Genomic DNA, 16,098 nt, shown 5'->3' on the forward strand with positions numbered 1-16,098 from the left:
TTATTCCCATGTGGCGGCTAGTGATTGGCTTGCTAGCCGTATAAGAGGCTTGAGCGGTTTCCGCCCAAGTTGGAGAACTCCAAGGAGAACCCCACAGGGGAGGACTCCACAACCATCTGGAGGAGGAGGACTTCACGTCTCATGAAGAACTCTAAGCACTGCGGAGCCTAACGGGCCCAGCGTGTACCTTAAGAAGGCTATAGGGGTCTGATCAACCTCTGGCCTCTCCCCGTCACTGAGCGCGATCCCTCGACGAACCCCTTCCCTGCACGCAAGTTCCACGGAGCCTAGCAAACTTCGTGTTAGTGTATCCAGAGCTCTTCTCCGAGTTGTTTTCTTCGGTTGACACGACGGGCTCACGTTTTTAGAGCCTTCAGCTGGATTGGGCTAGAGTTCGCGAGTTTAGAACTCTTGTCTGCTTTTCTTCTTTCCTGTCTGTAACTGCAACTCAAGCAAGTTTTCCTGCCTGCACCACAACCATCTACGGTGTAAGTAAAATAATCTTTAATCAACCGCTACGCGTCTGTGCCTAATTCTAGTCCACCGGCCTGCATTCCCCGACCCGCGTGCCAGGGCTGCTGGCCACAGCCTGCCACGCGCCCCCGAGGGCCTCGGACCGCTCCCGGCCCGCACAAGAAGTAGATCTAGGATTTCCTAAAAACGGGATGCAGCACTCCATGGGGGAAATATAGAGGGTTCTGCAGTTAAGGTGTGGTAGGAGCTTTCAGGACAGCAGGACATATGAAAGAGTGGGGCAAGAAGCAGGAGCACAAAGAGGGGAACCTGTCTGCTGCTACTGCTGTTCTCCCCAGAGCCATTTCTGCCCTGCTCCAGTCAGGGACTATGGGAAGCAGCTGTGCAGGGTGCCACACTTGGCTGGGGACAGCAGCAGCAGCATGAAGACCTGGTCCCTGCCTGCCTTCTCTACTTCACCAATGTCCCCTGCTGGGCTCCTGCCTGCAACTGCTGAAAGGAAGTATCTGTGCTTCACCACTACTGTGCCTGGCCAAGTCCAGCATCCTGCACAGCTGGAACAGGAGTAGCAGCAGCTCTGGAGTTCTTTCAATGTCTATATTAACCAGGGACAGCAGCTGAGGGAACATGTTCTTCCTTCCAATGCTTGCCCCTGCCCAGCTGAGATCATGGTGAGGAGCAGCAGGGAGTAGGTGTAGGAACAGGAAGCCCATATGACCCCTGCTGCTGCTGTTCCAGTGGAGCCCAGCACCTTGCAAAGCTGTTCCATACAGCCCAAGGCTTAAGCACCCCTTGCATCCAGGTCTACTGGGAACAGCAGAGATGCTCCACACCGTATAACCCCCCTGGATCTGCCCCTATATAAATACAGGCAAAGAGGAATTTTCTTCAGAGTTCTACCACATTTTTGGTCTATTACTTTAAGATTTGGATTCTTTGGTTATTTTAAAATGATGATTTCATTAACTCTGTGTATGAAATTGAAACTTTAGGACTCTGAAAAAATAAGCGTCCAGGGTTTTGATGATACCTCCCTCTTCAGCCCAAATAGGAACTACTCAGTGGGCAGAAATAGGTGCTACTTGAGAAACATGCAGGTCATCTAAAACAATGGCCACAGAAAAAACAAAAGAAGAGAAGTAAGACTCCAATCTTGGAATGGCATCCTTCCAGAAACATCCCTGAACCTAGGCAGACACTTGTGTTATCAAAGAATAAGACTCCAGAGCAGAATTTACAAAACTGGAAATGTCACTGAAAAGACACAATTACTATATTACTTATTATATTTTGCCTGCCCTAGTGCAAATAATTGTTCCATAACACTTTAATCAAAAAGTATCAAAATATTAAAGTCCATACCTATACAGTCCTGATTATCTACATAGTGTACTTCATTGACTCCCAAGCCTTCCTTTTGGTAAAGCTCTTGTTCCTAAGACAGAAAATGCTATATAATTATTTAGGAGAAAAAACACACAGGTTATGGCATATTGTCTCATTCACCAGAAAATATTTTGGGATCTAAGAAACAACTTTAACTTTCATTATCATGATGAATCAACATACCTTGTAAAATGCTTGTGTTCAGTTTCTATAATACAGTTCCATTTTCTCACAGTAGAAATAGGCAGGTTAACTGCCCATTATATAACAAGTGTAAGGTGGTGTATTTCAATAGGATGGCCATATTTGGATTCAGATAATTACTCTAAATTATTAGGATCATTCAGTGTTTAAATCCTTTATGAAAAACATTAATGGGAAGAAAAAGACTCATTTGTAAATTTGTCTTCTTCCTAGCAAGATTACTTGATCACTATCATGTTTTGAACATCCCAGTTCAAGACAGAAAGAGGAAGTTCAAAGTATCTCAAAATACTTCCTGTACTATAGTTCTTACTGAAGGAGATTAATCACACACACATATGAATGCATCTAGTACTACCACACATTTCTTGATAAATTTCTTGGTTTCAGAAATACATTCTGGAAAATAGTATTACGATGTGTACTTGTCCATTAAATGCACTAATCCTAAATAGCAACTTTTGCCTTCAGCCATTTAAACAGTAAAATAGGAAGTTATGCTTTATAAAATAAGATATTTTTTAAGTTAACATTTGAAACATTTTTAAGAACAAAACCTACTAAGTATTTTAGTGTGTTTTTATAATTTCATTAATTTCACCTAAATTCTAATTGTAGTAATACACCCCCACCCAAATGTTTAATAAATACCAATTTTTTTAATATTCACTCTGAACATATGGGCATAACTGCAGGTCACCCTTGACAATAAACTCTATAGATATCTTAAATTATATATATGGGCTGTAAAGTCCAGGGTGACCAGTACTTATGCCTTACAAGAATAATGATAGAGAGTTGGAGGAGCAACTCAAGACGGAAAGAATTGGGACAGGGAAAAAAAATTAAAAAATCAGTTGATTGATAATATATAAACAGTTGGGTAAAAAGGTAGGTTTTGTACTAAAAAGCAATGTTTCTGATAATTGCTTTTTTATTATAGTTATGTTGAACCACAGCAGGTTTTCTTATCCTTACAAGTATGTCCATTATTTGATTTCAGATAACTTCAAAATTCACTGTGCAAAAGTAGCCCAAATCATAAGTCTTCAATAAGAACAACATAAATGAATTAAAATGTAGAGTTCTTATACCATCCTGTATTAAAACTGTAAAAATTAGATAAAAATAAAAGTTAAGGCTATTGTCAGAAGCTGTGAATCCCTGCTTTCAAATTCTGATCTTTCAACTCTCTCTTCCTAGAACTCCTCTAGTTCTGATACAAAACAATTCTAAGGTGTCATTAACCTGCCCACTTTCAACCAGTCAAAATTAGTGGGAAGCATCAGCTAGAGCTTATACCAGTAAGATGGTTAAATATAAGTTATGGTGGGAAACATCACCATCTTTCCACAATGCTACCTTTCATTTAAATATTCCAATAAACATTCAAGTCGTCTCACAAGATATGTATTTGAAGACACTAAACTGAACCTCCATCTAAAAATGTTCAAACTATTGAAATAAGGCATGTCTGAATGCAGATGCCACTTTGACTTATTCATGACTTGCAACAATATGTATGCATCTAAAACACTGTCATTTTAATTAAATATTCTTCCATGCTTCACATGGATAGGCAGAAAACAGTTTGTTTTATTACCTTAATATTATTAGCTTGTCTAAGTAAATTTGTACCAACTATGAACTGCTAAGCATACTGAAGTATTCTTTAGCTAAAGTAAGTTTTAACTCACCAAACAGTAATAATCATCAGAAAGGGTAAATATAAGAGTATCACCCAAAGCTAGAAAGAAAAGAACTTTAAAAGAGTTAGAGTTTAACATTTGTAAGGAAAAAACCCTGCTTGGTTCTGGTCTATCTTCAACATAACTGTAACAAAAGAAATTATCACAACCACTGATTTTTTGGTACAATACCTGCATTTGTACCCAACTGGCTAGTGCAGGAGTTAGCAACTCAGGGCCGAGTGGTGGCAGCAGCTGGTGCTAGCATGCATCCAAGTACCCACCTATGACCTGAGCTGGGTCATTCTGGCTTGCAGACTAACAAAGTTGCTGACTGCTGGTATAGTGTGTGATGTATTTTCTAAGATAACTAGTTTCTTTTGCCACTGTACAAACTAGGAAAAATAGTTATTTTAAAGGGCTCTCAAAGCACTGCTCCACCTATACAAACCATAAATACATATTGGAGTCAAAACAGCTTAGTTAACAGTTAAGCTGAGGTACCCAACGATGCAAGAAACATGGAACTACGGAGCTTATAGCTCTGGAGTTTTTTGCTCCTGGGCACACTATTTGAATGTGCACCCAGGAGCAAAAAACTCCAAGCATACTGAGTTTGTGTGTGCAGCACTTTGAGCCTAGTCAGAGCAGCCCAGGCTGGCAGGAGACCCTGGGAGCAAGGAAACATTAGCTGAGGCAGGAGGGTGCTTAAGCATGGGGCTGGCTGAGAGCCGAGTGCTGAAGCACTCTCCTGCCTCAGCCAGCCCCATCGCTATCTACATGTGCACTGCAGCGCACAAAACAGCACCAACACCGGGTAGTACTAGGGTAGTACTTGAATTTAGCAGGATTACTCTGAGGCATTGTTTACTAGTCTACTGTGACCCAATAGGGTCATAAATGTAGACAGTGATGTAGGGTCGTACGTGTAGACACTGATGTTTTATTGCAGAGCAAATTAGTCTGCTGCACACTAACAATCTCATGTAGATGCACCCAGTATGTTTCTACACTACACTGCAGCTCTCTGGATGCAGAGTAAACATTTCCTCAGAATACTGGGACAAGAGCTAGGCATCAGGGAATCAAAGGACTTCAAAAGCACTAGATGTTTGTAAGTGATGAAATGCAGGCAAAAGGATAAGAGCCAAAAAATGCTTTCAGGGCTTTAAGAAATAGTTTGAAAGTCATGTGCCTGTCAAGCTGAAGGAAGAGGGTATTTGCACAAGAAGCCGCTCATAAAAAAAAAAAAAAGACTGTGATGAAAACTTGATTTTCCAACAATTTAGTCAATCATACAGTTCAATAACTAACTCCTGCAACAGCTGTATGTAGGCATATATCTGCAAGTTTTTAAACCATGAGATGCAGACAGAAGTTATGTTTGTTGTGTGACTTGCCTCCTGAAAGTGCTCTACAGCCATGACATGAAATATGTGCGCGGCTGCAGAACACTTTTAAAGTGGCCAATCACACAACAAGTGAACCCTCATCAAATGAGGAATCTGACAAAGACACTCCACTTTGGAGCACCTTAGGGGCCATCTGCAGGAAGGGAAGGGGGAAAACGGGAGGGGGAGTGAGCTGCAGGCTGGCATTTGCCTAGCCTGAGCTGGAGCAGGGGACAGGTGGACTAGAGCCGCCCCACTTCATGGCCCTCCAGCCCCCTCCCTTTCACTCAGGCTGGGCAAACCCCAGTCCGCAGCTTGCTCCACCTCCCTATACCCACTTCCTTCTTGCAGACAGCACAAAACTTGAAGGGATAGTGGGGCTGGGGGAGAGGGGTGGATCTTCCACTGCAGGCAGGCTCCTGCGAACAGATTCAATCTTCTCCCCGACCCAACAGATGAAGATATGTTGGGCTGGGGGGAGTGGGGAGCTCTAACTAATGGCACTTTATGTAAAGCGCCATGAGTTAAGCAGGGGCCTGCACATCTGTCAGCACCCAGGGTTACAAACTGAAAAGCAATGGAATATCACAGAATGGAACATTCTAGTCTTTCAGTGATTTACAGTGTAGCATATATACACTTGCAATTATTCCAAAATTATTATTCCACTTTAAATTCAAATCCTAACTCTGGAATAAGTTTCATGTTAGGGTTTGCATACACATACCAATTTTGCTCGTCACAACTCAGCACAGCTCCAAACTTGGCTAATTCCTCTTTTGTAAGTAAAACAGTGAACAAACAGCCAGAAGTACTTTTGTTCTGGGCTTCTAAGCAATCCAACCCCACTAATCCAACGGTCAGGGAACCTGTTTCAATTTATCCTTCTTTCCTTCCAAGTGTAAAACTGCCTTGCCTTCTGATGACCTTTCACACCTAGGTCCTGAATCCGACAGACATCAGATAGCGAGGTGAAATACTGCCCTCCTATCGTGGCTCCAGCAGCACAGGAAATTTAGTGTGTAATTTGCCCATGTCACAGCTTCTTTAATCCCCCCTGTCTGATTTCCTATATATTCTAGTACTCAAACTTTATGCTTTTCATGACAAAAACAAGTTATTCCTGGTTTTCTAGCACAAAGTGGTTCTTTCCGCTCTACATTCTAATTAAAAATGTAAGTGATAATAAAAGTAATTGGTATAGGGAGATTTGTGATATAAATGTAGTTGTGATGTACATCTTAATATGCATGCACATATTTAACAAATGAAAAATGCTCATTTTAAAAGACAAGTTACACTCTCCAAGGGTGTACCTGGTCAGATACAAAGATGAGTTTTTACTTAAAGGTAAATAATATCTTTAAGAAGAAAGTAAAAATTATGAATACTACAATTGTATGCATCCTCTTACTTTATGGAACAATCAGAGAGTTACTTAGGCAAGAAGAATAATATCAATTACCTCTTTCAGAATCCTTTCATTAAAGAATTGTTGCAGCTTTTCATTACAATAGTTAATACAGAACTGCTCAAAACTGTTGTGTTCAAAGTATTCTGAAAAATAAAAATTCACATTGTTGTGGTAAGCAAGTGTTCAGTATTCTGAGAATATATTTGTATAGTATTTGGGGAACCAGCTTCACAGTGTTAACATTTTAAGAATAAAAGGGTTCAGCTCTATGACAATTTTATTCAATAACACTAGGTTTAACTAATTCTTTGGTTTACTTTAGTATAAAATAGAGATATAAAAAGATCAGAAGATCATTTTTCTGATACCAATAACTTGTCGTGAATTATTTACTATTAAAGCACAAGTTACTACCATGGGGAGTCAGCCCAATGAGAATATACTGAGATAAAGTCTTTCTTGCATACCTATAGTCACTTAACACTGCAATCCCAATGGGAGCTGTACCATTAGAGCAGAGCTTTCCAAACTTTTCATGTTGGTGACACTTTTTAGACATGCATCATTTCGCAACACAGTAATTCAGTTCCGAGGGAGGGGCCAAGGGAAGCAGATGCGAGTAAGGGAGCTCCGCAGTGCCCTTCCGCAAAATTTTCTGCATTTCGCGCGACACACCTACACACTGCCGCCGACACACTAATGTGTCGCGGCACAGAGTTTGGAAAGCTCTGCATTAGAGGCTCCTCTATTACCACCCTTGAACCTCTATCTCTTAGCAGGGTTTCCACAAGCCAAGAACCTGAATGAATATGATGGACATCCTCCACAAAATTATGGGAACATGCCCTTCCTTCATTTCCAGAAGACAATTAAGTGCCTTTCAATCATGCCCAAATGACAGTCTTAATTTAGAATCTTCATGTGTTTGTCAGTCAGTATATACCATTCCTCCCAAGTCTGCATGGGAAAATAGTAAGTATGTTCGGTAGCTCTCCTAGACTCATTTGTGGGCCAAAGTCAAACACCACACAAGCAAAAGCTTAATACTTAAGCCGTACTTAATACCCAAACTAATAAAAGACTAAACACTGAGAAGAGACCAATCACGACAGTGAGCAACCAGTCCTGCTGTTAAATCAAAATAGGTCAGGCAGCTTTCTTGGACTCCAGTACTGCACAAATGGGACAGAACTTAACACACAGAAAAGCAGTGGCTATGTAGCAATGACAGTATTCTAAAACCATTAGAAACCTGTCAAGTTTTGCACTTACAAGTATGGCTATCAAGTTGTTAACAGAATATCAAATTCCTGACTATATCCTCCTATCTCAGAATTACCAAAGCAGTACCCACTTTTTAATATATTATTGTACCTGCCATTTTACATGTCAAAAAATCAAATAATTTTTTGCTATAAAAGCATGCAAGAATCACTGCACCTTTGGCTGCTTCAGAATAGACAAAGCTATTAAGGTAAGTAGGAAATGCTGATCTAAGAGTGCACTTACCAAAACCAGCTATATCCAGAACGCCAATGAAGAAAGAAGAGGTCTCAAATGGGAAACACTGATTTACCCTGTTTACAACGTGATCAAAAAGATGACTGTATACAGTTTTAGCCAAGGCATCACGTGCATTGTTTGCTTGTTCTACTTTCAAGGGTACCCTATAAAAACAAAAATGCAGAGATTAGAGTTAGAATCTCTTCACTGCTAAACACCTGTTATAACAATCATGCAGAAACAATTCTTTTGTTTAAGATGCTCAACTGAAGACACAGGAAACTTGGGTTCTTGTCCCAGTCAGAATACAGCCTGGTTAAGTCACATTCCTTATACCTAACAATCTTATCTTAAAAAACTGGGTAATACTTTGCTGCTTCCTAGAATGAAGGATAAAAGGGAGGTATTCCAAGACAGTAGTGATGTGTGCCATAGAAAAGGCTAAATATATAAGCAAACACTAATGAAACCAGATATTTAATAGCTACTAGTTATAGGCTGGCTATATTTCATTTTTGCTTTGATGCTTAATATTTATTTGTCTCTCCCTTATGTTCTTATAAAAGCAACAACTAAGCCTCTTTATTGGTAAAGACAATGAAATCAAGTGTTATTGTGGAAAGGTTGGATTCAGTCCCAAAATACAAAGAACCCTTCAAAAGATAGAAAGGTAATCCTGGAAATAGAACTTGCCATTTTTTCTTTATTTTTAATACCAGCCTATACATTGCAAGGTGATTTTGTAAGATTATTTCCCCCAGCACAACAACTCACCAAAACGCCCTACATGGGATGAGGCCTCAGGGGGGAGGGGGAGGAGTGGTATTTAGGAGCGGGACTGGCAGGCAAGCTGAGGATCACAGGGTGGGGTCATGAGGTAGCGACAGCATGGGGCCAGAGTCCTGGGCAGAGCTGTGATCTGCTGCCCACGTGGCCCTGCAGCAGGCATGGGTTCCTCAGACAGAGGCATACAGGGAGCAGATCATAGCTATCCCCCAGGCCTGGCCCCACATTGTCACCACTCCAAGACCCCGGCCCTAGAGACAGCTCCCCTTCCTGTGCCAGCCCTGGCCAGTCTCCACAGAGACCCCATAATTGCAACAACCACTATATTTTATTAGAGATAGTAATTAATCATGACAGGTAATTTTTTCTTTTACTAAGTACCTCCTGATTTATTTTAGAGTAACAAGTACTGACAGGAATCTTATCTTATTAATAGAGTGAAGGTGTATTTACATTCCCTTCTGATATGTTTATCTGAGCAGTTTGCTAATTCTCACATTTCATGTCAACTACAGGTCATCTACTATGGAATACAGCTATCAAAAGAGAGGTAATTAGCCATGTTAGTCTGAAGTCAGGCAGAAGGTAGCATATATATGTCCCTCAGGCTGCCTTATAGATGTGCTCATTCATGTTCTAAAGTGCACACAATTAATCAAGTTTGCTCCGTGAACTGTTCTAATTAATAGGGCCCACCCCACCCCTGTGCACATGTATAGGCAGGCTTATAGACTAAGATATACATAGAGCATAACATTTTGTGAACTAAAGCTCACTTTATCGGATGCTGTGAAAGGACAAACATAGAGCAGTGTACAAAGGAGAAGGAGTTCCCATCTTTTGCACTGAAATCACTCCGCATTATACTCTGCTCTATATTTGTCCTTTCACAGCATCCAATGAAGTGAGTTCAAGTTCATGAAAGCTTATGCTCATATATATCTTATTAAGTTAGTCTATTAGGTGCATATCTATCCTGTATTCTATATAGCTACAAAAAATAAAAAAAATAAAAAATAAAAAAACCATTTAGAACCAGTCACCTTGAATTCCAGTATTTAAAAAAATTGTAGAATTGGGCAAAACTATTAAAAAAAAAATACGTACTGAACATAGCAAAAACCCATAAAAGAGGAAAACCTGGTCTTACAGTGAATTTTTCACAACTGAAACTGAAGGATCATTAAATATTCATTCATGCATTGTCCTGACATTGCAAAAGATGAGATTTCATAGACATCAGGGCTGGAAGGGACCTTGGAAGATCATCGAGTCCAGCCCCCCGCCCAAAGGGCAGGAAGTCAGCTGGGGTCATAGTATCCCAGCAAGATGAGCATCCAGTTTCATCTTGAAGGTGTTCAATGAAGGTGCTTGAACCACCTCCAGTGGCAGGCTGTTCCAGACCTTGGGGGCTCGGACAGTAAAGAAATTCTTCCTTATGTCCAGCCTGAAACGATCTTGAAATAGTTTGTGACCATTCGACCTCGTCATCCCTTGGGGCGCTCTGGTGAACAAACGTTCCCCCAGATGCTGGTGGTCACCCCTGATAAACTTGTAGGTGGCCATCAGATCACCCCTGAGCCTGCGCTTTTTCAGGCTAAAGAGCCCCAGGGCTCTCAGCCTGTCATCGTAGGGTCTGCTTCCCTGACCTCTGATCATGCGCGTGGCTCTTCTCTGGACTCTCTCAAGCTTCTCCACATCCTTTTTGAATTGTGGAGCCCAAAACTGGACACAGTACTCCAGCTCCGGCCTCACTAAGGCCGAGTACAGGGGGAGAATGACGTCCCGGGATTTGCTTGAGAAGCATCTATGGATGAAAGCCAGCGTTTTGGTCGCTTTACTAGCCGCCGCATCGCATTGCAGGCTCATGTTCATCTTGTGGTCAATGACGACCCCCAAGTCTCTTTCTTCCATAGTGCTAGCCAACATAGCACTGCTGAGCCTATAAGGATGCTGCGGGTTTTTTTTCCCAAGGTGGAGAACCTTGCATTTATCGGCGTTGAACACCATCAGATTCTCATCCGCCCACTTGCTGAGCCTGTCTAGGTCAGCCTGGATAACCTGCCTGTCTTCTGGTGTGGATGCTTTGCCCCAAAGTTTGGTGTCATCGGCGAACTTGGCCAGTCCGCTTCTGACTCCAGTGTCCACATCATTAATGAAGATGTTGAACAGTATGGGTCCAAGGACAGAGCCTTGGGGGACCCCACTGGTCACAGGACACCACGATGAGTGACTTCCATCGATTACTACCCTCTAGGTCCGACCCCGGAGCCAATTTTCCAGCCAGTGGATCGTGGAGGACCCAAGGCGACAATTGGCCAGTTTCTCCAAGAGGCGATCATGGGACACCAGATCGAAGGCTTTTTTGAAGTCAAGATATATGACATCAATCTCTCAAGATTGATGACATCAGATGAAGAAAACTGAATTACAAAGTCATGATACAGTGATGTATTGCTGTCTTTTTTTTTCTTCTGACCCCTCTTTTTTCAATATCTACTAAAAATGCATCATCCAGGCAGGGGCAAGTCTGAGCTTCTCAACTGCTTATCTTGTCATACCTCAGGGCATCCTTTAAAGGTTCCAGAAGTACCCCGAGGGTGCCCTAGCACCATGGTTAAAAAAAAAATCACTGGTCAAAGAGGAAGCGTGTAAATTCTTCCCCCCTACTCCCCTATTCTCCCTCCTTCTGTTTTCTGACTGATGGGATTAAACAGGAGCATCTCCTTAAATACTGGGCTGCCTACACCACGATGTGTAAGGAGTTGTCTGATGAAATAAAGTCTAAGGCTTAGAGATGGAGAACAGTGTCATTCACCCCAAGTTTGAGAGAGACTACTTGTTATCCCCACTACCAGTAACAACACAGAAGTAATAATCCTATAAAACAAAAGTACTACATAAAAAGACTGCATAAATTCTTCTAGTTATAACTGTTGTAATGAGCAAGAACTGTAAAATAGTTTTTTCACAAAAATATATTTGGAAACTGAACTATTGTGAAATGCTTTTTGCAAATGTTGGCTACTCAAGGAGTATGCAAATGGAGCTAGAATCATGCTAATGAAATAATTTTACATTGGATCATCTCCAGGTAGATTATCTTGCAAAAGTTCTCATATCAAAGTTTGCAGGGAGGGAGAAAACCATGTAAATGATGCTACCATAATGTATTGAATTTTTAGAAGACTGTTTGTTTATGAACGCATTAGTTCTCTCTCTAAAATGTACTGTACATGAATGAAAAGATAGCCAACCAGGTGATTATTGTCTTCATAAAGACTAACAAGGACAGATAAATTTAGTGCCACTGTCAAATCTCCTTGACTTGTCCACAACAGATTAGTATTGAATAAATCCATGAAGACAGCATTAGCATCACCCTCCTACTGCTACTTGTTGGCTCTATTGTGCATAGCACAAAGTCGTTGTTATACTCTGAGAAGACCTACTGCAGCTGAGCTATTTGTTCATTGTGATCTACTAATTATTCATATGTTCTTCAATTCTTCATATGTTAAAATAAATCATCACAAGAAGCCATAAATTTTCCTTAGATTTTATATATTTTATATATAAAATTTATTATTGTAAGTAGCAAAAAGGCTTAACAAATCATTTCAGAAAACTGCTAGACTAGTAAGACCTAACTATTTCACAAAATCTTAGTGCTGCCTGACCAACTTTCTTTATAAATTCAGTCAACTATGTTAAAAGAAAGTTTGTTTACAAGCATTTGTTTTTAGTTACACAAATTCAGAACAAAGGCAGGGACATCTTTAATACAATGGTGTGTGGCTGGTTGGGATATCAGAGCTCTTAGTGATCTACTGCAGACGTCAGCAATCTATGACCCACAGGCCAAATCTGCCAGCAGCTTCAGCAGACGGGAGCATTCTGTTGGCAGGAGGCTTTGCCTATGCCATAGATGGGCAGCTGAGAAGGGGCAGCAGCAGTGACAGTAGCACACAGGTCAGAAGTGGTGGTCTGCCTTGAACTTGAGCTGGGCTGTTTCAACCCACTCCTAGTAGAATGTTGCCAACCACTGATCTACAGATTTAAGCGTTGTGAAAAATAGGCAATCTACTAGCATAACTGAATTTCCAATCCTTTGAAGTAACACCCATTAACACTTGAGTCTGTCAGGATTATTAGTTAAAAATACGTTAGTCAGAAAGAAAAGAGCTAGTGAACATTTCAAATGGGCTCTCATGAGCCTGCTCTGGGCCCATATTCTATTTCATTTTTTGATTAATGGCTCAGATGATGGAATATAGAATACACTTCAAATTTTACAGACAACACCAAGATGGGAGGCACTGCAAATAACAGGATTAGAATTCAAGTTGATCCCAGTATCTTGGAAAAAGTGATCTCAAAATAGCAAGATGGAATTCAGTAAAAGTGAAGTGCAAAGTACCATCAGTTTTAAAAAAGTCTAATGAATAAATAACTGCCTATGCAAAAAAAAAAAAAATCAATCTGGAGGATGACAGTGGATCACAAACTGAATACGAGTCGAAGTAACACTGTTGCTGAGCAGTTTTCCTGAAATGGTGAGCGTGCAATCCAGAATGATACCCAGGTAGGCTTTGTGTTAAATATCAGTCTCTTTCTGGCCAAAAAAAACTATTAGTTCCTGCAAGGCTGTACAAGTTAAATGGAAACACTTAATTGTCTTAATTATGCTGATTCAAATTCCATTTTTACAGTATTGATACAAGTTCTTCATATCTTCACTAAGAGTTTAATTTGATCTTTTTTTAAGCCTTTATCCTTTGTTGCTACACAAACATCACTTGTATACAAATTTAACAGTCAGAACAAGCACTGAACCCTGAGGTAGAAGAGTGAAGATTTTTTTTAAAGAACTATATTGGAGGAGCAGCTCTAACTGTGATAAATATTCACCCGGGTAGTTAGTTTGGGGTATTTTTAAGAGAAGGCTGGTGTGTCACATGAGTCACAAACTGCTCAGAAACTAAAAATGCAGATCCAATCCTCCGGTTATTTTGAAATCTATTCTCTAAACAAGATTTAAGAATCTAAACTTATTCACAGGTGTTTCTATTTGTTCTAAAGCTTGTTTATTTGTGTACTAGATTTTTTTCCTCTGCAGGATCAGATGTTCCAAAAAACTTGCAAGTGCAACTTAGTGGGCCTATAGATCAACAAGTTTTCTGGTTAACAGTTTCTTTCCTTCATAGAAGAATAGTTCTCATTTGGACTTTCTGCCATGTATTCAGTATCCAATTTTCTTGAACAATATACAACATAATTGTTGAGAGACACTGTACAGTCCTTAAATGTATTCCTAATAAAATCCCATTCAACTGGTACACCTCTCCTGGTTCTTACATATCTAAGGGCTCAAAAATAGCTATGCAGGTTTGAGGTGGCCTCAGTAGCTAGGAAGTAGCCATTCATTTTTTTTAAATCAATCAAAATGCTTACCAGCAGGGCACCACAGACAGAGTTTGTGACACAAGAGATAAACTAAGCATGTCCAAAATATTAAATTGAAATTGAAAAACAACCTAGGAGGTTGTTCTGGTCATGACGCCGTCCAAGAATGACTTGATTAAATAACTGACCCATTTGCATTAGGCTACAGTAGGGCACCTGAGGAACTGACGTTTGTGGTGGACTGGAAGCTGAATAGGAGTCATCAGTGTGCTCTTTTGTGCAAAAGAGAAAAAAGGGCCAATAGCATGCTAGGCTGTATTAAACAGAATTATTGTTAGCCAGTCTGGCTAAAGAGATGAACACCTCAACTTTATTTTCCATATTATGACCTTTTTTAAAGTAACAAGAATATTTTATCTTATGGATTTTCCCAACATATAAACTGGCACGCTTTTGTAACTTTTTTTGCATTCAGAGGGAGTGGCTGCAAGAGCGGGGGAGTGGGGATGGGCAGGAGTGCAGGCTTGGGCCCCGTGCACAGGGGCATGACTCAGGCCTCCACAGACCCATGGAGAGCCCCATGACCCAGATGACATGGTATCAGGGGCTGGATCTTGCCCGCCACACAGGGATTGAGCACCCCTGCTCTAGGTAATCTGTTCCATTACAACACTCTGTCAATCCCAGATTAGCTTTGTCAACCATCTTCGGACCCACAGAGAAGACAATCATGGAAGACAATCATCTTTGTCTGCAAGGGACTGCCGAAGAGAATCTGTTCCAGTGTTTACACTCTCCTAATGATATAGTTCTTCCTAGTGCCCAGCCTAAAAAATTTCCTTGCTGCAATTTAAGATCATTACTTGTCCTGTTCCCTGCAGTCAGAGAGAATAATCAGCAATCACCCTCTTTATAAGCATCCTTTAGATTTTTGAGGATTTATCAACATGCTATCTTCTCCATCCTATCTTCTTGGCCCCAGACTAAATAATCCCATTTCTCCCAACCTTTCTTGCAATTCATACTTCCTAGACCTTTAGTCACTTTTGTTGCTCTCAACTGGACTCTAATTTGTCCACATCTTTCTTTAAGTACAGGGCCTAAAAACTGGACATAATACATCAGGAGTCACTCGCACTGAATAGAGTCTAAGAACTGCTTGCCTTGACTTGCTAACAACAATCTTGTTTAATACAACCCAGCACGCTTTTGGACTTTTTCTCTCTTTTGCACAAAAAGGCACACTAATGACTCATATTCAGCTTGCAGTCCACTATAAAGCTCAGGTCCTTAGCTCCAGTACTGTAGCCTAGCTAGTCTTTCCACATTTTAAATTTATACATTTGATTATGGTCCAATATAACTGCAGGACTTTTGCACCTGTCCTTACTGAATTTCATTCAATTAACTTCGGGCATTATCAATTCATTTCAGACCATTCTGAATCCTAATCTTATCCTCCAAAGTACATAGAGCTCCACACAGCTTAATGTCACCTGAAAATTTTCTAAGTGCGCACTCTAAATCATTAAATGAAAATATTTAACTGTACTGAAACTAGGACAGACTCCCTAGAAACCTCACTTGGTATCACCTTAATAAAACAGATACTACTCATTCAGCATATGCTACCTGTGGTGGTATGCCTAATCATATATTTGGAGATACTTTTCAAAGATAAATATATTATGTTGAAGAAAATCACTTACTGAAAGCTTTTTGTGAAATATTTACCACTGCACGAAAGGACTTCTTTTCTTGTAAGAGGTCCAGCAACTACTTTTTCTCTCTCTCTTTTTTTAAATGTTTTACTATTTCTAGCTATGCTATCTATTTAATGGCTGAA

The 16,098-nt window shown here is 40.5% G+C and overlaps 1 protein-coding gene across 6 annotated transcripts in view; it reads right to left on the bottom strand.

The window, feature by feature from the left end:
* Window positions 1–16,098, bottom strand: part of MYO6 (myosin VI) — a 190,440-nt gene that overhangs the window by 64,176 nt on the left and 110,166 nt on the right. For all 6 annotated transcript variants that reach the window (XM_006020470.3, XM_006020468.3, XM_025200086.1 and 3 more), the window contains 3 exons: window positions 8,067–8,224; window positions 6,609–6,700; window positions 1,837–1,909 (listed from right to left, as the gene is read on the bottom strand). In XM_006020470.3, coding sequence (XP_006020532.1) covers window positions 1,837–1,909; window positions 6,609–6,700; window positions 8,067–8,224 — 323 coding nt within the window. The remainder of the gene's footprint in view (window positions 1–1,836; window positions 1,910–6,608; window positions 6,701–8,066; window positions 8,225–16,098) is intronic.

The sequence above is a fragment of the Alligator sinensis genome, unplaced genomic scaffold, assembly GCF_000455745.1.
Source record: "Alligator sinensis unplaced genomic scaffold, ASM45574v1 scaffold37_1, whole genome shotgun sequence".
Lineage (NCBI taxonomy): Eukaryota > Metazoa > Chordata > Crocodylia > Alligatoridae > Alligator > Alligator sinensis.